The following is a 25,375-nucleotide window of genomic DNA, read 5'->3' on the forward strand; positions in this document are numbered from 1 at the left end:
AAATAATAGCCAAAACTTTTCCAAATTTGATGAAAAGTATAAACCCAAGGGTCCAAGAAGATCAATGAACCCCAAAGCAGGATAAACACACACACATTACAGACCCCATATACAGCATTGGTCTCATAAGATTATAATAGAGCTGAAAAATTCCTCTCACCACCTAATGGCATCATAGTGTCACAGTGTAATGCATTACTCATGTTTGTGGTGATGCTGATGTAAACAAACCTACCACACTGCTAGTCCTATAAAACCTTACTCCCCCAAAACCTTACCAAAGCATTTAATAATCAAAATGCTAGAAACCAGTGATAAAAAGAAAACTGTAAAAGAAGCCAGAGAAAAAGATACACTATATACACGAAGTAAGAAAGCGCACATATTTCTTAGAAACAATGCAACCCAGAAGACAATATAATTCTATATTTAGTGAAATATCCACTCAAAATGAAGGTGAAATAAAAACACTTTCACACAAACAAAATCTGAAAAAAACATCATCAACAGGGCTGTGTAAGAAGTGTTAATGGAAGTTCTTAAAGTGGAAGAAAAATAATACCAGATAGAAACTTGAATTCTGCACAAAAGAACAAAAAATTTCAGAAATAGTAAATATGTAAATATAAAAGACTTTCTCAATTTCTGATTTCTGGAAAAGATACATGAATGTTTAAGCAAAAATAATAAAAATGGATTGTGGAATTTATCACATGTGGTAGAAAAATACCTGACAACAATACCACGAAGGACAGGCAGGACGGGAACAGAAGCACAGTCATGCTTTGCTTAACAAAGATACACTCCGAGAAAAGTGTTGTTAGGCAACTTTGTCATTGTGTGAACATCACAGAGTGTAATTACACAAACCTAGATGGTATTAGCCTGCCACATATCTAGGATATGTGGTACAGCCTATTGTTCCTAGGCTACAAACCTGTATAGCATGTTACTACACTCAGTATTATAGAAGATTGTAATACAATGGTAAATATCTGTCTGTCTAAACACTAAGGTGTAGTCAAAATACCATATAAAAGATTAAAAATGGTGCACCTGTATAGGTACTTACCATGAATGGAGCTTGTGGAACTGGAAGTTGCCCTGGGTAAGTCAGTGAGTGAGTGGTGAGTGAAATGTGAAGGCCTGGGACATTAGTGTAGACTACTGTGGACTTTATATAAACATTGTATACACAGACTACACTAAATGTATTTAAAAATTTTCTGTCTTCAATAAATTAACCTTAGCTTACTGTAATCTTTTCACTTTATAAACTTGAAGACACAAGCACACACATTAGCCTATGCCTACAGAGGGTCAGGATCATCAATATCACTGTCTTCCACCTCCAATCTAGAAAGTCTTCAAGGGCAATAACATGAATGGAGCTGTCATCTCCTGTGACAACTATACACTATACACTGAAACACCTCCTGAAGGTATACACTGAAATACCTCCTGAAGGACCTGCCTGAGGCTGTTTTACGGTTCACTTTCTTTTAATAAGTAGAACACTCCAAAATAATGATAAAAAGTAAAGCATTAAAAATACATAAACCATGCATGCAGTCATTTATTATTGTTGTCAAGCATTAGGTACTATACATAATTGTATGTCCTAAACTTTTATAGGACTAGCAGTGTGGTAGGTTTGTTTACATCAGCATCACCACAAACATGTGAGTAACGCATTACACTGTGACACTATGATGTCATTAGGTGGTGAGAGGAATTTTTCAGCTCTATTATAATCTTATGGGACCATTGCTGTATATGGGGTCTGTAATTCACTGAAATGTCATTATGTGGTGCATGATTGCCTATGGTTGTAAGGCTTTTATGACATATGTGAAGTGGTATAATATTATTTGAAGGGAGATTATGCTAAGCTAAAGATGTATCTTGAAAACAAACAGTAGAGATAAAATAAGGTGCTAAAAATACTCAATCCAAAGGAAGGAAGAATAAAAGTAAAAAGGGAACAAAAAAGTGATCAGACAAATAGAAAATAAATAGCAAAATGGTAGGTTTAAACCCAATCATATGGTTGTGATATTAATAATTACATTAAATGTAAATTGTCTAATCAATTAAAAGAGATTGTTAGACTTGCTAAAAACAAGACTCGACTAACACGCTAACTGCAAGAAATCCACTTTAAATATAAAATGTTTGGTTAAGAGTAGTAAAGAATGTATATATACCATATAAAGATTAAGCATAAGAAAGCTGGAATGGCTATAATAAAACTAGAGAAAATGTTTCAGACAAGGTGATATGACCAGTGATAAAAGGATTCATTTCATGGTGACAAAGGGGTTGATCCATTAAGAAGACACATTGATTCTTAGTTTAAATGCAACTGAGTGGAAATTTCAACACTCCCTTTCAGTAATCGATAAGTAGAAAGAAAATCAGTAAGGATACTGAACAACATGATCAAACAAAAAGAATACTTCATAAACATAAACATATCAATTCATCCAGAAGACATAAGAATACTAAATTTTTATTTGTCCCAAAACAGAAATTCAAAATACATAAAATAAAAACTGACATAACTGAAAGAAGAAATAGTTACCTATACAAGTTGATATGGTAGGGCTATGTCCCCAATCAAATCTCATCCGCAATTGTAATCCCCATGGGTCAGTGAAGGGACCTGGTGGGAGGTGACTGGATCATAGGGGCGGATTTCCCCCATGCTATTCTTGTGATGGTGAGTGAGTTCTCATGAGATCTGACAATTTAAAAGTGTGTGGCACTTCCCCCTTCGTGCCCATGAGCTCTCTCTCTCTGTCTCCTGCTGCCATGTAAGATATGCCTTGCTTCCCCTTCGCCTTCTGACACGATTAAGTTTCCTGAAGCTCCCCAGTCATGTGGAACTGTAAGTCGATTAAATATCTTTTCTTCATAAATTACTCATTCTCAGGTAGTTCTTGATAGCAGTGTGAAAACTGACTACTACACAAGTGTAGTTAAGAATTTCAATCTTCCCTCAGCAATTTATAGTTCAAATAGATTAAAAAATCAGTAAAGATGTAGAAGACTTGAACAACAATATCAACCAATTTGACTTAATTGACATTTATAGTATATTTCACAGTAGAAAAACACACATTATTTTTAAGAAATTTGTTAGAGTAGGATCAACCAGCAGTGGACACAGAAGAGTGACTACTGAGTTCAGAGAAAAACCAGGAAAGTACAATATAAAGGGAATCAACAGATAAAGTGAATTTAATGGTACAGCATATATGAACTCTGTTGAAAGAAGAAAAGCTAAGAAAAGTGAAAGAGAAAATGGTGCAGAGAATTTTCAACATACTGGTAACTGATGATATGAACAGAGCTGCTTTAGTGGACGAGCAGGCTAAAAGCCATATTGGAATGTATTGGGAAGTGAATGCATGTGGAAACTGCAATGAGACTGCAACATAGTCAAGATGCTTGGTTGCAAAAGGGATAGAGAAATGGGGTGGTAGCTAAACAAGGATATTGTGCTCAAAAGAAGTTTGCTATTTTTGATGAGATTTATCAGACCGTATATGTTGAGTAAATGACCCACGACAGGAAAAGTTGATGACACAGGTTAGAGTGGCAAAATTAATGGAGTCAGTTCCTTGAAGAGTGAGGAGGTGGGATCCAAAGCACAAGGGGAATTTCCTCAATCAAGAAAATAATCCCACCAGTAATTTAACATTTGCAAAAAAGAGCTTTAAACATGCTTATAAAAGGTTAAATTATCCCACCTTAGTAAACAGATTATATAAATATTTACAGAATGGGCAGACATGGTTTTGTGTTCTTTTCCTAAATGGCTACAGACTGCTTTGATTTTCTAGTGTTTTTTCTTGCCTCTTTCCAAATAGTCCTCTACATGAAATCTGCATTGCTGCTTCTACTTTGCTGTGGTTACTTGCAGAGTAAGTTCTTCTACAGAACTCTGAAGGCTGGACTAAGGTCATAAAAGGAAATCAAACAATCAAATCTATTATGCAAAGAATATTAACTTTATAGACGGCAACAAGGTATTAAGAAGCTCTGAGCTAAAGATGGGCTATACATCTTTACTACAAAAGTACATGAATTGTATGATAGTCCTTATCTATAGGCCTTTCTCTCTAACTCTGAAGATCATAAGTGTGTTTTGGTAGTTCACACCTTTCAAAAGACTGACTGATATTAGATAAATGAGGAAACTTAATCTCTAAATTTAAGATAAGCATACGGAAATACTCCACAAAATGGAAGCATACCCAGTTGGAAAATTAAACTGAAAATCAAAATGACTATTTATTATTTATTTGAGACAGGGACTCACTCTGTCACCCAGGCTGGAGTGCAATGTCGCAATCTCGGCTCACTGCAACCTTCACCTCCTGGGTTCAAGTGATTCTCTTGCCTCAGACTCCAAGTAGCTGGGATTACAGGCCCATACCACCACACCCAGCTAATTTTTGTAGTTTTAGTAGAGATGGGGTTTCGCCATGTTGGCCAGGCTGGTCTTGAGCTCCTGAGCTCAAGAGATCCGCCCACCCCAGCTTCCCAAACTGCTGGGATTGTAGGTATGAGCCAGTATGCCTGGCCAAAATGACATATTTAAAAAATAGTTAAGGACTAAAGAATTCAGGCAATTCATTCCTTTACTGGCTAAAATAAATAAAAAATGCCCAACCTCATTTGTAAAACACAGAAACATAAATGTATACAAATCAATACTATTACTCATTTGCTAAATAGATAATTTTTAAGTAAATGATAATAGTGGGTGGTATTTAACATTCAGAGAAATGGATGTGCTTTCACATACTATTGACAGAACTATAAACTATTTAGAAATGAGGCAGTATACATTATAACCTTTTCAATTCCACTTACAGAAATTTATTTTATGGAAATAATTGTAGATATGTACAAAGATACGAGGTGTAAGTGATTACAACAAAAATTAAAGCGGAAAGGTACAACAATAGAAACAGATTTGTAAAAAGATTATGATAAGCAGCTCAGTTAATGATGATATAAAGAGAATATGTGACAATGACAAAGTGCTGTTTTCATCACAGTATTGTAATAATGGCATTTGCAATAACATCATAATATATATTGAATAGAAAAGGTTATAAAGAGTATACATAACATCTTATTTTGGTAAAAAGTTATGTATATGCAAAAATTACATGAGAAGTAATATAACAAATGATATTTCTTATTTTTACCTGCATTTCAACATTTTCTGTAGAGATATTTTTTACAAGAAAAAATTGGTTATGTATATTCAAAAATAGCAAGTGAGAAAAAGAGGTCTGAAAAACTTCTACGAGAAAGTGCATATGAATATCTATTAATGTTTTTACATACGAATTAGGCAATACAGCACCTCTACCTCTGTCTTTTTTAGATATATTGCTTAAGCCTAGTGTGATACTAAAAACGGAAGTCAGGTTGGATAGTGGGAAAGAGCAATAGTGCATGAGGGTATATAAAGGGACTTTTTGCTCAAGTAAAAGACTCTATAAAAAAAATCCTTAACAGGAAGCCAATGAAATAGTCTTTATCCAAGTTGTACTCCCAATTGCAATTCCTTTGCTCAGAAGATGGAGGTTTTTGTTGGATATGTGTTTGTGTCTGTGTTAAGAGATTAAAACTCAATATTACGATTTATAAAAGAAAAACAGTAATACATGTTATCAAATGGATAATAGTTCCCATTTGAGGACAATACTTGCCTTTGGGTTGTTTGCATCAAACAGACCAGTTGAAAGTCCAATCAGCAAGGAATTCTTGTTTTTATTTTTTGGTGGTAAATGCGAGTGAGATCGAAATGCAAAGGATTCTTCTGGTGAACACTGAACTGATTGAACTTGAGGGACTAAGTTCAAGTGTTCAGAATGAACCACTTTATGGAAAAATGGCTCTGGTTGCACAGACTTATCTACATCACATTTAGAGTGCTGAGAATCATTGGCTCCCGTCTCTGTGGTAGAAAGGAGAGATTATGTGGTAAGTCTATACAGTACTTAAAGTTCTAAATGATGTTGATAAAGCACACTATGTAACACAAATTCTAGCAAAAAACCCACATATCAGGAAAATAAAATCAAAATATGTGTGTCAGTATATTACCTTCTAAATAATCTTTAACAGGATACAATGTTTTATCTTCAGAGAGTTGATTTAATTTGTTATGTACTTTCATTATATTGAAAGTTCTACAATACAGACACAAGGCTAGGCATGGTGGCTAATGCCTTTAATCCCAGCCCCTCGGGAGGCCAAGGTGGGAGGATTGCTTGAAGCCAGGAGTTTGAAACCAGCCTGAGCAACTAAGTGAGACTCTGTCTCCACAAAAAATAAAATAACATTAGCCAAGGTGGAGGACTGCTTGAGGCCAGGAGTTTGAAACCAGCCTGAGCAACTAAGTGAGACTATGTCTCCACAAAAAATAAAATTGGCTGGGTGTAGCAGCGCATGCCTATAGTCCCAGCTACTCTGGAGGATGAGGTGAGGGTTTTTTGAGCCCAGGAATTCAAAGCTGCAGTAAGATATAATCGAGCCACTGTACTCCAGCCTGGGCAACAGAGTGAGACCCTGTCTCTCAAGAAAAACAAAATGAAAAAAAAAAAAAAAGAAACAAATCCAAAGAAATGTGAAAAAATACACTATTTAGATACATACTTAGTTCCAGTTTATCTTTGTTCCTATAGGTTAGATGAAAAAAATTATTTTTTCTCTTGGTCTATTGCCCAGGCTGGAGTGCAGTGCTACTGCACTGCAGCCTTGAACTCCTGGCCTCAAACCATCCTCTCACCTCAGTCTCCTGAGTGGATGGGACTATAGGCACGCCACCATGTCTGGCTAATTTTAAAAATTTTTTGTAGGATGGAGTAGTGCTATGTCGTCCAGGCTGGTCTCAAACTTCTGGCCTCAAGTGATCCTCCCACCTCCGCCTCCCAAAGCACTGGGATTGCAGGTGTAAGCCATTGCACCCAGCCTACCTTTCTTATATTTTAACTAATACTATTTAAAAAAGAAGACAATTTATTTAATGTCCTTAGTACCCTGGCTTAGCTTTGGCAAGTAATTCTTTTCATTTTGAATATCCAATAAAAATAACTGACCAAAAACATTCACTGCCATGTTGCCATACAATCCAGGCTTATTAATGTAGTCCGCTGTGCTATGCCTATATTTTTAAAATGACTGAGATGACTGATAAGGAATGCTTTCTTATTTACATATTAACCAAATAAAACAGGTTGATGTTAATAATCACTGACAATCTTCCAGAAAGCAATTAGACTAATGCAATGATGCTTACCGATATGAATGTCACTAAGTTGGTCCACAGTACTCGAGACTCCATCCTCAGAAACTTCATTTTCTTGAATGGTGATCCTATCTTCCAACCTGCCACAGATGGGTACACTAATTAAACACACACACACACACACAGTTTACCAGAAACAAAAGTGCTCTAAAATACAGAAAACGGAACACAAGTTCACTAGCATTCTTTGATCCCTCTTCCAAGTATTTTTCTCACTTTCATATATATTTTCTCACATAAGTACACTGTATTTTTCACCCTGTTCAAATCCTCGCCAAACAGTAATCATTCACAGCAACCAGGCTCACCACGTTTTATAACAACGGTTCTCAAAGTATACTCCCCAGACAACGGCATAGTAAAGAAACTGGTTAGAAATACAAATTCTCAGGCTCACCCTTGACCTGTGAATCAAGGGGGGATAAGGCCCAGCAATTAGTTGTGAAAAGTCCCAAAGTCATTCTAACACATGCTAATATCTGAGAACCACTACTTTAAAGAATGGGAATGCCCCTTAAGAGTGGAGACTATAAAACAATTACAATATATTAATACCATGGAATATCATGCAGCTGTTAAAAAATGAAGCAGAGATCTATATAAACTGATTAGAATAGGCAAGAGATACTGTTAAGTAAACAAAGTGATTCGCAGACCAATTTGTATTAAATGGTGTTAGGTTTTGAAAAAATGGTTTGCAGCACAGAAAAATAGAATAATATTCACAAAAATATTTTAAACCTCAAAGGGAGGGGATTAAAATTGAGGAAAAAAAATAAAAAAGAACTCACAATTTTTATCTCTGTATGCTTGGGAATTAAATTCATGCATTTTTTTTTTTAACAAAAATTTAAGGACTGGAGGGATATATTCCAAAAGTACCAATAATTTATCTCTGGGAGTTAGCTTATAGGTAAGTTTTTATTTTCTAAATACTTTTAAATCTGTTTCAAATTTTATTTTATTTTTTCAATTAATTTATTTTTTTTTGAGACAGAGTCTTGCTCTGTTGCCTAGGCTGGAGTGCAGTGGCACTATCTCAGCTCACTGCAACCTCCACCTCCTCGGTTCACGCCATTCTCCTGCCTCAGCCTCCCAAGTAGCTGGGACTACAGGTGCCGGCCACCATGCCCAGCTAATTTTGGTATTTTTAGTAGAGACAGGGTTTCATCATGTTAGCCAGGATGGTCTCGATCTCCTGACCTCATGATCTGCCCACCTCAGCCTCCCAGAGTGCTGGGATTACAGGTGTGAGCCACCGTGCCCGTCCTGTTTCAAATTTTAAATAATTTTCTACTTTTTCACTTTCAGATTTTCAGCCATTTTCTGTTTTTATTTTTATTTATTTATTTTTGAGAGAGTCTCACTGCCATTCAGGTTAGAGTGCCGTGGCACAATCTTGGCTCACTGCAGTCTTCTCCTCCCAGGTTCAAGCGATTCTCATGACTTAGCCTCCCGAGTAGCTAGGGTGACAGGCAGATGCCACTGCACCCGGCTAATTTTTGTATTTTTCAGTAGAGACGGGGTTTGCCATGTTGGTCAGGTTGGTCTCGAACTCCTGACCTCAGGTGATGCACCCGCCTTGGCCTCCCAAAGTGCTGGGATTACAGGCATAAGCCACCATGTCCAGCCTCTGTTTTTTATTTTTAAAGCTTATATATATATTTATTTTAAGAGACAGGGTCTTGCTCTGCTGCCCAGGCTGGAGTGCAGTGGCATAATCATGGCACTCACTGCAGCCTTAATCTCTGGGGCTCAAGTGATCCTTCCACCTCAGTCTCCCAAGTAGCTGGGATTACTGGCACATGCAACCATGCCTGGCTATTTTTTTTTTTTTCCCCCATAGAGGTGGGGTCTTGCTATGTTGCCCAGGCTGGTATCAAACTCCTGGCCTCAAACAACTTTCCCACCTTGGCTTCCCAAAGTGCTGGGATTACAGGCATAAGTCACTTTTCCCAGTCAAGCAACATATTTTTTTTCATTCAGAATATAATGCCCCTTGGTTCCTCAAAAAGGTAAACTGAATTACCATATGATGCCACAATTCCACTCCAAGGTATATAACCAAAGGAACTGAAAGCAATGACTCAAACATATGCCGTATGTCAATGTTCTCTGCAGCACTCTTCCAACAGCCAGAAGGTGGAAACAACCTATGTGCCCATCAACTGATGAATTATAAAAATATATGGTGTGTGTGTATTTGTGTCTATATAGATAAAATGGAGTATTATTCAGCCATAAACAGAAATGAAGAACTGGCATATCCTGCAACATGGATGAAAAACTAAAAATAGTATGTTAAGTAAAAGAAGCCAGAAACAAAGGCTACATACTATATGATTCTGTAAGAAATATCCAGAATAGCTAAATCCACAGAGACAGAAAGCAGATTAATGGCTGCCAGAGGTTGGTGGGGAGGAAAAAAATGGGGGATGATTGCTTAATGGATAGAGAGGTGGGTGATGAAAATGTTCTGGAACTGTATAGTGGTGATGGTTGTACACCACTGTGAATGTCTAAATGTCATCGGCTTGTACAATTTTAAATGGTGAATTTTATGTTATATGAATTTTATTCCAATAAAAAAGTAAAGTTCCTTTTAGGACTCCTAACTACTCGAATTCCAGTTGCCTCTCCTATTATTAGTTTGGTGCACACCTTGCCAGTTTTTTTGTTTAAATTTACATGCTAATCTAATACATGGAGATGCTTTTTTCATTCAATATTATTTTATTCCATTAATCAATGCTTTAGACATATTTCCATATTAATAAAGAGTCCCATTTATTCTTTTATCTTTTAGGTGCTGTATTATATTCCATAACACTTTAGAGTTGACCCTTGAACAACATGGGTCTGAACTTCATGCATCTACTTAGATGCATTTTTTTTCAACCAAATGTGGACTGAAAATACAGTATGCATGGGATGCAAACCCGTGTATACAGAGGGCTGGCTTTTCATATATATGGGTTCCACAGAGCCGACTGTGGGAGTTGAGTATGTGTAGATTTTGGTTTATGAAGGATACTGGAACCAATCCCTCAAATATACTAAAGGATGGCTGTAAACAGAAACACAGCAGTATTTTTAGCTACCTCCTTATTAATGATATTTAGACTGTTTCAAATTATTTGCTGTGACTCTTCTGGAATGAATATTCCTGCATTTGCTTCCTTGTGCTCATGTATGAATGATCTGGAGAGTAGATACCAAAAATAAAAGAGGTATATTATAGGATGTGCACATTTAAAAGTTTAACGAAACTGTCAAATGGATCTCTAAACTGGCTCTACCATTTCATGTATGTATTTGCAGTCCATCAAAGCACTGTAGTCCCAATCCCTCACAGATATTTGATATATCATTTCTCTTCATATATCATATATCATTTCATGTTATTTTTGGAATATAACATTTCATGTTATAACATATATTATTTCATGTTATTTTATGGAAAAACAATCAGTGGAAAATATATCTTTTCCATTGATGTGGACAATGACTCTTGCCCTGCCTCTTACTCACTCTTCTTTGAGGAGGAATAAGTATCTGACTAGCAGTGACATTCACAGGACCCTAGTTCTCCACTAAGTTAGTCTATGAAACACTTAGGAATCTGACTTCTTCGTCTGTCATTTTATTGACGCCCTATAACTCCTAAAGTATCACACTGTTGTATTTACTAACTATCTGGGTTTCTTCCTTCATGAATAGCCTATTCATTGCCTTTCCCCATTTTTCTCTTAGACTTTTGTCTTTTTCTTATTAATTTATACACATTCTTTATAAATTCTGGATATTAATTGTTATGTTAGGCTGCCTCCTTTAAAATTTTTTTATTTAGGTCTTTAATCAATATGGTACTGTTTTGTTGAATGGTTTCAGAAATTGAAATGATTATTTTTTCCAAATTGTGACTGATTTGTCTCAAAAGCATGTATTAAATAGGTTATGTTTTTATGTTGATTAGAAACACCATCTTTACCATTTATTAAATTTCCATATATACATATCAAATACTGGTTTTCTATTATTCCTATAATATATAAAAATGATTTAAAGAATAGAAGACACTGTCTCTGCCTTTAAGGAACTTTTTGTTTTTCTTTCTTTTTTTTTTTTTTTGAGACAGAGTCTCACTCTGTCACCAAGGCTGGAGTGCAGTGGTGCAACCTTGGTTCACCGCAACCTCTACCACCTGGGTTCAAGTGATTCTCATGTCTCAGCCACACAGGTAGCTGGAATGACAGGCATGCACACAACCACATCCGGCTAATTTATTTGTATTTTTAGTAGGGGCGGGGTTTCGCCACGTTGGCCACGCTGGTCTCAAACTCCTGGCCTCAAGAGATCCACCTACCTCAGTCTCTCAAAGTGCTGGGATTACAGGTGTGAGCCCCTGGGCACATACTGCTAAGCAAAAGGGGCCAATCTAAAGACTTCATACTATATAACTAGATGACATTCTGGAAAAGGCAAAACTATGGAGACAATAAAAAGATCAGTGGCTGTCAGGGATTGTGGGGTGGAAAGAAGACTGGATAAACAGGTGAAGCACAGAGGATTGTACAGTATCATAGGAATAATAGTGTAATGTGAATCCATGTCATTATACATTTGTCAAAACTTGTAGAATGTACCAAAGAGTGAACCCTAATGTAAACTATAAACTTTAAGTTAACACTAATGTGTCAATATTGACTCATCAGTTGTAATAAATAAAACACATTAATGCAAGATGTTAAAAATATCACAGCTTGCCAGGAATAAGAAAAAAAATTTGTTGGGGGTGGGGAATGAGGGGTATATAGTAAGTCTATAATTTTTGCTCATTTTTTTGTAAACTAAAATTGCTCACAAAAGTCTATTAGTGACTTTGGTGAAAGTCACTAAAAAAATCAATAAAGCCAATATAGCAAAAGACTAAAAAGAATATAAAAATAAAATACACAACAAAATTTAACTATTATATCAAAGATATATCATACTTCTGTAAATTAACTAGATATTTAAACACAAAAATTTCAGATTGAATCACGAACCATATCAGAAACATAATTAAAATAAAATAATTCAGAAAAGCTGAAAACAGAAGGATGAGCCAGTGCAGACTGGGCAAATATAAATAAAAAGATAAAACTTAGTCAAAAAATATTTTTGTATTTTTAGTATAGATGGGGTTTCGCCATGTTGGCCAGGCTGGTCTTGAACTCCTGACCTCAGGTGATCTGCCCTCCTCGGCCTCCCAAAGTACTAGGAATACAGGTGTGAGCCACCATACCCCGCCCATTTCATTTACTTTTTTTGAGACAGAGTCTTGCTCTGTAGCCCAGGCTGCAGTACAGTAGCATGATCTTGGCTCACTGCAATCTCTGCCTCCTGGGTTCAAGCGATTCTTGTGCCTCAGTCTCTCAAGTAGCTGGGACTACAGGCACGTGCCACCATGCCTGGCTAATTTTTGTATTTTTGTTAGAGACAGAGTTTTGCCATGTTGGCCAGGCTGGTCTTGAACTCCTGCCCTCAAGTGATCTTCTCGCCTCAGACTCCCAAATTGCTGGGATTACAGGTGTCAGCCACTGTGCCTGGCCTCTTCAAATATTTTATATACTTGTTTATTTCTGAACCATATGAATATCTATTAAAATTAAATTATTTTTATAAGGTATTACAATATTAGGATATTATGTTGCAATATTAGCTTATTATAGTATTTTCTTAAAAGTTATTACAAAAGGGACCTGGGTTTTAAAATGTAAGGAAAAGATGTACATACTGAGTTTCCTTTGCTTCTTTTTCCTCACTAATCCACACATCAGTAACAGTGCATGGCAAGCTCTCATCTTTGTTTGTTCCACTTGGCTCTTGTAGAACTTCTGTTTCCAAATCATCAGGTTCTGCAAAGGATAAACATAACAAGAAACATCTCAAAGCAAAATTTGTCAGGAGAATATTGAATAAACTTTCATAAATGATTGCTACCTAGTTTTAGGGTAATATAGTCATTAAAACAGAAAAATTAAATAGTCTATCTATAGGGTTTAAATCTTATTATTGTGTTAAGTCTCTAGTTCAGTTATTTCTGAAATGACAGACTACTTCTTTTGCCTTTTACTGTAATAAAAATGCTCAAAGGTAATATGGTATACTCTCTATTTTTCACCATTACGTAAAATTTTCTCTTCCATTAAAAGTTTAGTCATATATAAATTTGTTTAGAGAAGGTATAAAAAGTTTAAAGAATAAAGATATTTGTGGTTAGAAATATGGAAGAATAGACTGTGATATTACTGATTAGTAACTAAAATAAAATTTCAATCTTTAAAATCTATCTTTTAATAGTCAAAAAAGAAAAACTATTACCTGGACTTTCACAATGGTATTGAGAACATAATTGAATGGCACTAAAAATCTATTTTCTTAGACCTTCAATAATTTTTTTTTTTTTGAGACAGGGTTTCACTCCCATTGCCCAGGCTAGAGTGCAGTAGTGTGCTCTTGGCTCACTAAAACCTACACCTCCCAGGCTCAAGTGATCCTCCTGCCTCAGCCTCCTGAGTAGCTGGGACTAGAGGCACACACTACCACACCAGGCTAATTTTTGTATTTTTAGTAGAGATGGGGCTTCACCATGTTGCCTGGTTGGTCTTGAACTCCTGACCTCAAGTGATCCACCTGCCTCAGTCTCTCAAAGTGCTGGGATTAGAGGTGTGAACTACCACGCCTGGCCTGACTCTCAATTAATATCAAGATGTCACCTCTGTTTTCTGGCAGTGCCTCATTTTTCACTTGGTTGATATTTTCCAAAAGTGAATAGAGATGAGAAGAGTATTTGTTAACTTCTCTTTTTCCTTTCCAATTAAGATTATCAATACTATCCTGTTTAAGCTAACACTATCCCTCTTACTTCCCCTGGAATATAGACATACTTCTCCATTTTTAAAGCTTCCAATTATCTGTCTTACTTGGAAAGACAACTGATATTGTACTAAACTTTTAAGTTTTTATCTTTTATTCAAATGATTATTTTGGTCATTCATTCAAGGTAAGCACTTGGGGGCAAACTCCTTTTTTATTTTTTAATGAATAACTCTGTTTCCTAGCACTTTAAGCGGTATCATTATCAACTTATTCTATAAACTTGACTTATGACTGTATTACCTGCAAAGCCTAGAATATTTACTCTCTGGTCTATCAACTCCTGCACTAGGCTATACAGCTTCCATAGTATTCCTAACATTCTTTTCTTTTCTTTTTTAAAGAAAAGACATAAGATACTGTTTTAGTTCAGGCTACTATAACAGAATATCATAGACTGGGTGGCGTAAACAATATAAACTTATTTCTCAGAGTTCTGGAGGCTGAAGGATCCAATGTCAGCGTGCCAGCATGGTTGGTTCTAGAGGGCCCTCTTCCTGTTTTGCAGATAACCTTTTCCTCCTTGTATCCTTATGTGGTAGAAAGCAGAAAGCTCTCTGGCCTATTCTTATAAGGGCACCCATCCCATTCATGAGGGTGCCACTCTCATAACCTAATTACCTTGCAAAGACTGCACCTCCAATACCATTACATCAGGGATTAGATTTCAACATACGATTTTTTTGGGGGGTAGGGAGGGGAACAAACTTTCATTCCATAATGATACTAGTAACTATGGTTCTAATGAATAAGATTATTTAAATTACTCTGGTGAATTAAGGATGGTCACATGTTGCAGGGTTTCTGGTTTCCTCTCAACTAGAGGGAGCTCTGTTTCTCCTCCTCTTTAATTTCAGCTGGCATGCTGATTCCTTTGAGTAATGGAATAGAGTGAAAGTGATGCTATGCCAGTTCCACGCTGAGCCTTCAAGAGAACTGGGAGCTATTCTATTCGATACCTGGAAGCCTGAGCCATCATGAAAACAGTTTATTCTGAAAGACCACATTGCAATGCCATGAGACTAAAATGAAGGAGAGGGACCCGGATAAGCCCCGCCAGTATGCCAGGCATGGGAGTAATATCATTTTGCGCCTTCCAAAAAAGCCCAGCTGATGGCTGAATACCACTCAGCAATACCAGTTGATACTACATGAGGCAGAAGAACCTCCAAATTCCTGACTCAAAAAATTGTGAGATAACATAAAATAAAAATAAAAATTGTTTTTTATTTTGGAGACAAGTTCTCACTCTGTCACCCAGGCTGGAGTGCAGTGGCATGCTCATGGCTCACTGTAGCCTCAAACTCTTGGGCTCAAGTGATTCTCCCACCTCAGCCTCCCTAGTAGATGGGACTACAGGCACGCAGCACCACATGCAGCTAATTTTCATATTTTCAGTAGAGATGGGGTACTGTCATGTGGCCCAGGCTGGTCTTAAACTCCTGGGCTCAAGCGATCTGCCAGCCTTGGCTTCCTGAAGTGTCAGGATTACAGGTGTGAGCCACCAAGCCTGGCCTAAAATTGTTATTTTAAGCCAAGTTTTAGGAGTAATTTGTTTTGCAGCAATAGATAACTGAAACAGAATTACATATCCAGAAGTGGCGAGCTGACATGAAAGCCTGTGTGCACTGGCTTTGGGACTGTGGAGCAGGCAGAAATTGGAAGGGCTTCAGTGACATTGTTGGTGAGAGACTGGCCAGTGAAAAACGGTTACTGGAGGCTGGAGAAAAGGGGATTCTTGTTCTACAATGGCTGAAAGTTTGGTAACTGCAATAATGTGGAAGATAGTAAATGTACTTTATGGATCCAGTAGTCTAGCTAAGGAGTTATCAAAGCAGAACATTCAAAGTGACAGCTGCTTAATAACTTCTCATAAAGAACAAGAAAAGAGATTAATTGAAGAAAAAAGTTTAGCTTATGAGCAGAATTTAGAAGAGACACAGAGAGTCCAGGATAATTCCTTCTAGGCAACAAAAGCTTCTTAAGGGAAGACATGGCCTCAAGACAAAGACTAAATTCAGGACAGTAGGGTGTGGCCTCAGGGCAAAGATGAAGTCAAGGTTGTGCCTATAAGATCTGTTATGGCACAGAAAGATTTAAAGGCATGCCTAGCAGACCCTCTTTGCTAGACAAAGAATTTCTAAGAACTCAAGAGTACTATCTTACAGTATCCTTATAGATAACTGAAGGTAGAAAAGAGTCCATCTCAGAAACATGAGTGGCTTTTGTTAACCACAGTGAGTATCAGTAATATTCACATAAACCCACAAAATTACTTAGAAATTCTGCTTGTGGAAGCATTATAAGCTCAGACTGAAGGGGACAAACATAGTTCAAAACAGAAGAGCCCTTGAGCACACCAAGCTTTGGTGCAAGGAAGCAGGCTGACACTGCTATTCCTGGTTGGATTTTAGAATTTCTAGGGACCAGTGACTGCTATCTGCTTCCCATCTTCCTTGTTTTTGAAAAGGTGTCTCAAAGATTGTTTCACCATTGTATGTGGTATGTATGGAAAACAGGGAACTTATTTTTTTTTTTACTCACAGGTCTTCAGATTGAGAATCACTGTACTCGAAGACCTGTAGATGAGAAAACCCATCTGCACTGAGGCTTGACTTTGTCATATTAAACTCTGAGCTAATGTCATAATGAGATGAGGCTTTGAGAAGGCGTGAGTGGATTTTGCATATGGGAGGAATGAAAATAATTTTTGGTCAGAGGGCCGACTATGGCAGATTTAGGACAGATGCAAATTCTTTGACACCCTTCCCATTGAGAGGTGGGTTTTGTTTCCCCTCCCTTTGAATCCAGGTTGGGCTGTGACTGCTTTGACTAATAGAGCATGACAGAAGTGCTAGTTCTGAGATCAGCTTTTAAGAGTACAAGCCACTTTCACCTTAGCATCTGTGAGCCCCGGGCCATCATATAAGAAGTCAGACTATCCTGCCAGAAAGAGTACACAGAATAGCCCTGAAACCACATGAAGAGGGAGAGGGGCCCAGCTAAGCTGTACTTGCCAAGATAGCAGTGAAGCTTTTTGGGACCCTTCAGACCAGCCTAGCTGCCAGCTGACCAGCACCTACTGATCTCTGAGATAAAGGCACATGAATTAGGAAAAATCACATTAGCCAAGTCTTGACTCAATTCCTGGCAAATAAAATCATGAGATGAAATGGTTGGTGTTTCAACACTAAGTTTTGGGGTGACTTGCTAGGCAGTCATTAAAAAAAGACCAATTACTAAAAACATAAAAATACTGAACCTAATTTGAGATAAATTACCCAAACATATACGAATTTTGATAATCTATTTATAAAGCTTGTGAAATTTAAGTTTTTACTAAATCAAATATAGCTCATTTTGACTCATTAGAACATACCTTCTAAATTTCCTTCCAGTTTCAATGACATCTGTGGAGATGCCTCAGTAAACTCGGGGCTTTTTGTCTCAACAGGAGAATCAACAATAGCTGATGGGTTTATTTCATGTGAAATACATTGCACTTTTTTTTCTTCAGTAATTAAGGGTTTGTACTTTTCCCCTTCAGGAGAAATATCTGTGAAAACAAAAAATAAAAAATCATGCTAGTTCTCAAAATGACGAATTTTATCTGTAATGGCATTTGGGGCAAAGTTCAAAAAGCTGCATTATTGCAACAGGTAATTACTAGTCAAGTTCTGTTACATATTAGAAGTTAATAAGTGACTACGGTATATGAAAGTCAAATTTCATTTCAATTGTACATAATAATTTCTATGGTGGTTAAAATGGTTTACCGTCTTTCCGCTTTTGGTAAAATTAATATGTGTATTAGAATACTATTTTTAAAATTATTAACTAGTGGATTCTGTTTATATGAAGTAACTCCTAGTTACTTCTAACTGCTCTGAAATTCTCCACACTTTCAATTGGTACCAGGAGAGAAGAGGTTTACCTCAGAACATCCTAAGACAGGTTCAAAAAAGAATAAAAAGAAAAAAAAAGTTACCTCAGAATAACTTAATGCAGTTGTTTACCACCCTGTCACTCCTATTAATCTGTTGAAGATTTTACTTTCCAGGTTACAAGTGCCCCAACACTAACTCTGTCATAACTAATTTAGGTGATTTCTATATCTGTATCAATAATCCTTCCAATAGGTAGGCCTCTTGGTTTGTTGCACTTCACTCTACCTCAGTCTTCTTCATCCTATCTCCAGCACTCCAATGCTCATATCTTAGAGATTTTGTCATTCATTATAGCCTCTTGAAATGTCCAGTGATAAGTATTCCACCCTCTAATCTCTAACACTCGTTTCCCACTTCTCTCCCTCTACAACTCCAACTCTAAAAAAATTTTACCCTGAAAGTACCCGCAATGCACTGATCCTGCTACATTTTCTGTCATCTCCATTAAAATCCATAGAAATTCCATCATATAGTCATTCTCTTGTGCATCCTCAACTCATTGTATTCACATGGCAAAACCTCAACTTTGCATAAATTCAATTCTCTGCCTACTATATCTGCATACACATGGTTAAAATGGTTGAAGAAAAACAGAGATCCTTGCCCATTGGTCTCAATTTCAATTCATTGTTTCTAAAGCCAAGTAGGCCCTTTGTGTTGGCTGCAGTCCTTTTATAACACTGGGTTAGCAGGAACTGTCCTTAGCTCAGTTAATTTCCAGAGCAAAAAAGTTGTTCATCAAGTATTTATAAGTTGTTTTACTCTTTACTTCTTTCTAGTCAACAGAGAACAAAACTATAGTGTTGCAAATGTTTCAGAATCATTTCCCCGCACTGTGCTCCAACAAACTGCCTGCCAAAACGAACTGACTGTAGCAGAGATCACACCTGTGTTTTTCCTCCTTCAGCCCTACCATTCTGCAATAAAATCATGTCTATTAATACCAGGAATCGGGATACCATATTGCATTATTATTATTAAATGCTTTAGTGGGTTCTAACAAATACAGTAAGAATAGGAAATAATCAAAATATAGGAGAAAAATCTGTTTCTTATCACTGATGATAAACCTGCACATGGGGAACATCTAAGATCTCAAGGAAGAAAACTAAATAGATTTAGTAAAAATAATCAGTATGGTGTCCAGACATAAAATTTTCTATCTATATATAGAAAGAAATAGGGGAAGGAAGAGGAGGATGTTAGGATCTCTCTCTTTTTTTTTTTTTCCTGAGACCAGAGTTTTGCTCTGTCACCCAGGATGGAGTGCAGTGGCGTGATCCCAGCTCATTGCAACCTCCACTTCCCGGGTTCAAGCAATTCTGCTGCCTCAGCCTCCCTAGTAGCTGGGATTACAGGCACATGGCACCATGTCCCGCTAATTTTTTATGTTTTTAGTAGAGACAGGGTTTCGCCATGTTGGCCAGGCTGGTCTCAAACTCCTGACCTGAAATGACCCGCCTCAGCCTCCCAAAGTGCTGGGATTACAAGCATGAGCCACCACGCCTGGCTGGATATCCATACTAAACAAAAATTCTTAAAAAATAGCAAAAAGCAATGAAATATAAAAAAGGGCAGAGAATATAAACAGGCAATTTTCAAAGCAGCAAATCAAAATAGTCAATAGAATGCAACATAATGAAATTCACTCACAATTAGAAAAGGAAAAATAAAACCAATGAAATATATACCACATAAAAATGGTAAAAATTTTTTAAAGGAATATTACCTTTCAGCCTATTTAATATTTAAAAATCAACCAATGAAATTTGCAACATTAATATAATAAAAGAAAAATTAGATTATATTAATTGATTTGGAAAATGGGTTTGGAGAGAGCTTCAGTATGGCTGACCACAGACACCTGGCACTCGCCTGTTCCACAGAGAAGTACCAAAACAGCAAGTAGATATTAACACATTGAATAGAGCATCTAAAAGAGAACACAGGAATTCAGCAGGAAAGGGATGGGGAACCTCCGAGGCATGGAAGGAGAGGGAAGTGAAGCAGTTGGCCTGGTTAGGACTGGCTAGAAGCCAGGAGAAACACCACAGAGTGACCTGTCCGAGTGCAGGAAAATGGTAAGAGAGATCCCCAGTGGTCCACATTCTCACCTGGACTCCTGCAAACCCAGCCATGACTCCTCAGCCCTCAAGTGCCCTGAGACTAGTAGAGGAAACTGCCTGGAGTCAAAGTGATGCATTATTCTAGAGAGGAAGTTTGTGTTGGAACTCACACAGCATCCTGAGACCCAAGCAGCTGCCACGTGGTGCCACTTTGAGAACCCAACCCCTACCAGATAACAACCTGCCCCAGGGCTCAACAGGCCCTGAATCTCCACAACCCTGGAGCCCTACTGACATCTACTCCATGTCCACCTATAGATTTGCAACCTTGTGACATGAGCTGGACTCAACTGTGCAGCCGGGTCCCTAGTCCTCTAGCCCACACACAGTCCTACACCACAGGAAACGGGTGGTCCAGCACATTAGGAAGGCTGCCCCTGGGAAAAAGGCAGCTGAAGCATGTGCTCCCCAGAGCCTGGGAGCTGCCTTCCTGGAGTTGCTGGCACTGATAGCAACCCTGCCTCCCCTAGCACCTGGGTGAATGTGCACTTGTGTGCACCTTCAGGCTCATGGAGACAGGCATGCTTGGAGCCTGAGGTCAGGCCCGCGCCACTCACTGATGCCACCGCCTGAGAGTGCTACCTGGTAGCTGGGAGATCGATCTGCCCCATGCATCAGAGCTGGCATTAGCAAGCATGTCATCCAGGACTGGAGATCAACCCACTATGTCTGCTGATGCTGGTGCCTGCACACACAGTTGGGGGCCTGAGGACAGGCCCTCCTGCCTACCACCACCACCACTGATTTTTGAGTGTGCCGTCTGGGGTCCTGGGGGTAGAACTGCCATGCTAAGCACAACCTGTGCCTAACAGCACCACCACAGGGCTTGAAGACAGACCCACCCTGCCCTGCTCCTGCCTTGGCAAAGGCCTGTGAGCATCATCCAGGGGCACAGGGATCAATAAGCCCTGCCTACTGCTGCTAGTGCCTGTATAAGCCTTCCAGGGGCCTGGGAAAGGGCCTGCCCAGCCTGCCAGCACCCACACACATCATCTAGGGTCTGGAGATCAACCAGTCCTGTCCAACATAAACTGTCTGCACATGTACCATACACGGGCCCAAGGACAGGCCTGCTGAACCTGGCGATGCCCCCAGTAGTGCTGTGTGTATTGTCCAGAGGTCTGGAGATCTACCCATCTCTGTCTGTCACCATAGATGCCCAAACATACCTTCCAGAGGGCCCTGAGACCCAACGTGCAGCCACTGCCACCATCCACCTGCACGTGCCACCTAAAGGCCTGGAGACTAGCCCTCTCAGTTCACTGCCACCACTGCTGGTGCCCATGAGTGCTGATGATGGACCCAGGGACTAGCCCTGCCCACCTGGCCCACCATTGCTACTGCTGACACCCAAGTAAGCCATACGGAGGCCCAAGGATTACCTGGACCCACTATCACCAGTGGCTGAACACGTACCTGCATTATCAGCATGCTGCCAAGACTGGGGCCTGAGGACTGGCTCAACTGGCTCCCTGTCCACAGTAAATCCTTACCAGAGTCTCCACTAACAACCACAACCTAAGACACACAAGAATTCACAGATACCACTGACACTGATTACAGCCAAATAAATGATATGAAGACTGCACTACTCTGCCCACCCAAAATCAAAGCCAAAACACCCTACTCAACCAACACCATGGATACCTATACGGGAAAAAGTCTTTGCCTATGAAAGCCAATCCGTAAAATCGGAAGAAGTGATTATTACAATAGATGCACAGATACCAATATAAGGACACGAGAAACATGAAACATGAAAAGTAAGGAGACATGATACCTCCAAAAGAACACGGTAATTCTCCAGCAAGATGCCAACGAAAATAAATCTACGAAATGCCTGAAACAATTCAAAGTAAAATTTAAGCTAAGTGAGGTATAGGAGAACACAGATAAATAATACAAAGAAATTAAAAAAACAATTCATGGTTTGAATGAGAAATTCAACACAGATAGATATCATTAAAGATAACAAAACAGGGCCAGATGCTATGACTCACAAATGTAATCCTAGTGCTTTAGAAAAGGAAGGCAGAAGGACTGCTTGCAGCCAGGAGTTTGAGACCAGTCTGGGCAACACAGTGAGATACTGTGTCTACAGGAAATTCTTAAAAAAGTAAGTCAGGTGTGGTGGCATGTGCCTATAGCCCTAGCTAGTCTGGAAAATAAGGTGGGAGGATCTCCTGAGTCCAGGATTTGAGGCTGTAGTGAGCTATGATTGCACCAATGTACTCTAGCCTGGATGACAGAGAGCCTGTCTCAAAGTAAAAATATATATATTTTTCTCTCTCTTTCATAATTTGAGACCAGCCTGGGCAACATGGCAAAACTCTGTCTCTACACAAAATAAACAAAATTAGCCAAGCATGGTGTGACATGCCTGTAGTCCCAGCTACTTGGGAGGTTGAGATGGGAGGATCCCTTGAACCCAGGAGGTCAAGGCTGCAGTGAGCTGTGATGTGATCATGGCACTGCCACTGCACTCCAGCCTGGGTGACAGAGCCCTGTCTCAAAAACAAACAAACAACAGCAAAAAAGCCCCCAACTCTCCCCACCGCAAAATTCAATGAATTGAATAAAAGTACAACCGAGAGCTTCAACAATAGAGTAGATTAAACAGAAAAAAAAGTTTCTGAACTTGAAAACAGTTCTTTCTAAATAATCCGGTCAGAAAAGAAATAAAAGGATAAAAGAAAAAAAAAAAAGAATGGAAGTCTACGTGACATATGAGAAACTGTAAAGTGCCCAAATCCTCAAATTTTGGGTGTTCCAGAAAAAAAAGAGATGGGCAAGGACATAGAAAATTTCTCTAACGAAATAATAGCTGGAAATTTCCCAAGTCTTGTAAGAGATATAGACATTCAGATACAGGAAACTTAAAGACACAAAAAGATTCAACCCAAAAAGATCTTTTCCAAGGCACATTACAATCAGACAGTTAAAAGTCAAAGAGAATTCTAAAAACAGAAAGAAGAGAGCATCAAGTTACATATAAGGGCACCCCAACAGACTAACAATGACTTTCTCAGCAGAAAACTTATAAGCTAGGAGAAAATGGGATGATATATTCAAAGTGCTGAGAAAACAAAACCAAAACCAAAAACAAACCAACAACAAACTGTCAGCCAAGAATACTATACCCACCAAAATTATCCTTCAAAAATGAAGGAGAAATAAAGTCTTTCCCAAAGAAGCAAAAACTGGGAGAATTCAACAGTAGATTGACCCTATAAGAAATGCTTAAGAGAGAGCTACATGTGGAAATAAAAGGTCAATATCTACCACCATGCAAGCACAGTAAACTATAAAACCTGACAGAGCACATTCACAGACAAGAGAGAGAAAGGAGTCAAATGTTATAGAAAATAACCAAACTACAATGAAACGATAAAAGAGAAGGAAAAGAACAACAAAACATCCAAAAACCCATTAACAAAATGACCAGAGTTAAGTCCTCACCTATCAATAATAAACTCTAATATAAATGAAATAAATTAATCATTCAGAAAATACAAGTTGGCTGAATGGATTAAAAAAAAATAACCAAACTATATGCTGCCTACAATAAACTCGTTACACATATAGACTGAAAGTGAAGACACAGAAAAAGATATTCCATGCAAATGGAAACAAAAAAAGAGTGGTAGAAGGCATACACTTATACCAGATAAGACATATTTTAACCCAAAAGCTGTAAAAAAAAAAAAAAAAAAAAAAAAAAAAAGACAAAGAAGGTCATTATATAATGATGAAGGGAAAAATTCAACAAGCAGACCTAACAATTATAAACAGATGTGCACTCAACAGCAGAACCCCTAGATATATAAAGCAACTAAAGGGAGAGATAGACTCCAATATAACAAGAGTTGTGGACTTCAACACCCCACTGACAGCACTGGACAGATAATCTAGACAGAAAATTAACAAAGAAACATTTGATTTAAACTGCACTTTAGACCAAATGGACGTAACAGACACCTACAGAACATATCCAACAGCAGCAGAATATACATTCTTCTCATCAGCACATGGAACATTCTCCAGGACAGGCCATATGGTAGGCTACAAAACAAATCTCAACAAATTAAAAAGTAACTACTTCATATCAAGTACCTTCTCAGACCACAATTGAAGAAAACTAGAAATCAATCATGAGAGGAACTTCGGAAACTGTACATACACATGGAATTTAAACAACATGCTCCGGAGCAAACACTGAGTCAACGAAGAAATGAAGAAGGAAATAAATGGATTTCATGAAACAAATGGGGATAGAAACACAACAAACCAAAATCTGTGGGAAACAGCAAAAACAGTGCTAAGAGTTTATAGCAATAAACACCCACATCACAAAACGGCCAGAAGCTCCTGGCTGTAATTTCAATATTTTGGGAGGCTGAGGTGGGAGGATCCTTGAGGCCAGGAGTTAGAGATCAGCCTGGGCAAAAAAGTGAGACCCTGTCACTACTGAAACAAAAACAAAAACAAAAACAAAAAATAGCTGGTCCCGGTGGCTGTCTGTAGTCCTAGTTCCTCGGGAGGCTAAGGTGAGAGGATTGCTGAAGCCTAGCAGTTTAAGGTTATAGTAAGCTGTAACTGCACTACTGTACTCCAGCATGGGTGACAGAGTGAGACCCTGTTTATAAAAAAAGAGAGACAGGTTTCAAATAAATAATGTAATGATATTTCAAGGAACTAGAAAAGCAAAAAAAGGTCAAATCCAAAATTAGTAAAAGCTGCCATAAGGAAGTATCTATCATGTCCTTTGCAGCAACATGGATGGAGTTGGAGGCCATTATCCTAAGTGAATTAACTTAGAAACAGAAAATCAAGTATCACATGTTTTCACTTATAAGTGGAACCTAAATAATTGGTACACATGGACACAAAGGTGAAAATAATAAGATAATGAGGACTCCAAAAGGAAGGAAGAAGGGAATGGGGACAAGGCAAAAAAACCCATCAGGTACTATCATCACTATTTGGATGATGGGTTCACTAGAAGCCCAAGCCTCAGCATTATGTGATATACCCAGGTAACAAAC

General features: G+C 38.2%; 1 protein-coding gene across 8 annotated transcripts in view; it reads right to left on the bottom strand.

Moving 5' to 3' along the window:
* NEK1 (NIMA related kinase 1) overlaps positions 1-25,375 on the bottom strand; it is a 198,792-nt gene that overhangs the window by 26,289 nt on the left and 147,128 nt on the right. For all 8 annotated transcript variants that reach the window (XM_074040755.1, XM_005556282.4, XM_074040756.1 and 5 more), the window contains 4 exons: positions 17,637-17,813; positions 13,116-13,236; positions 7,328-7,416; positions 5,736-5,983 (listed from right to left, as the gene is read on the bottom strand). In XM_074040755.1, the coding sequence (XP_073896856.1) occupies positions 5,736-5,983; positions 7,328-7,416; positions 13,116-13,236; positions 17,637-17,813 (635 nt within the window). The remainder of the gene's footprint in view (positions 1-5,735; positions 5,984-7,327; positions 7,417-13,115; positions 13,237-17,636; positions 17,814-25,375) is intronic.

Source organism: Macaca fascicularis, chromosome 5, assembly GCF_037993035.2.
Source record: "Macaca fascicularis isolate 582-1 chromosome 5, T2T-MFA8v1.1".
Classification (NCBI taxonomy): Eukaryota; Metazoa; Chordata; class Mammalia; order Primates; family Cercopithecidae; genus Macaca; species Macaca fascicularis.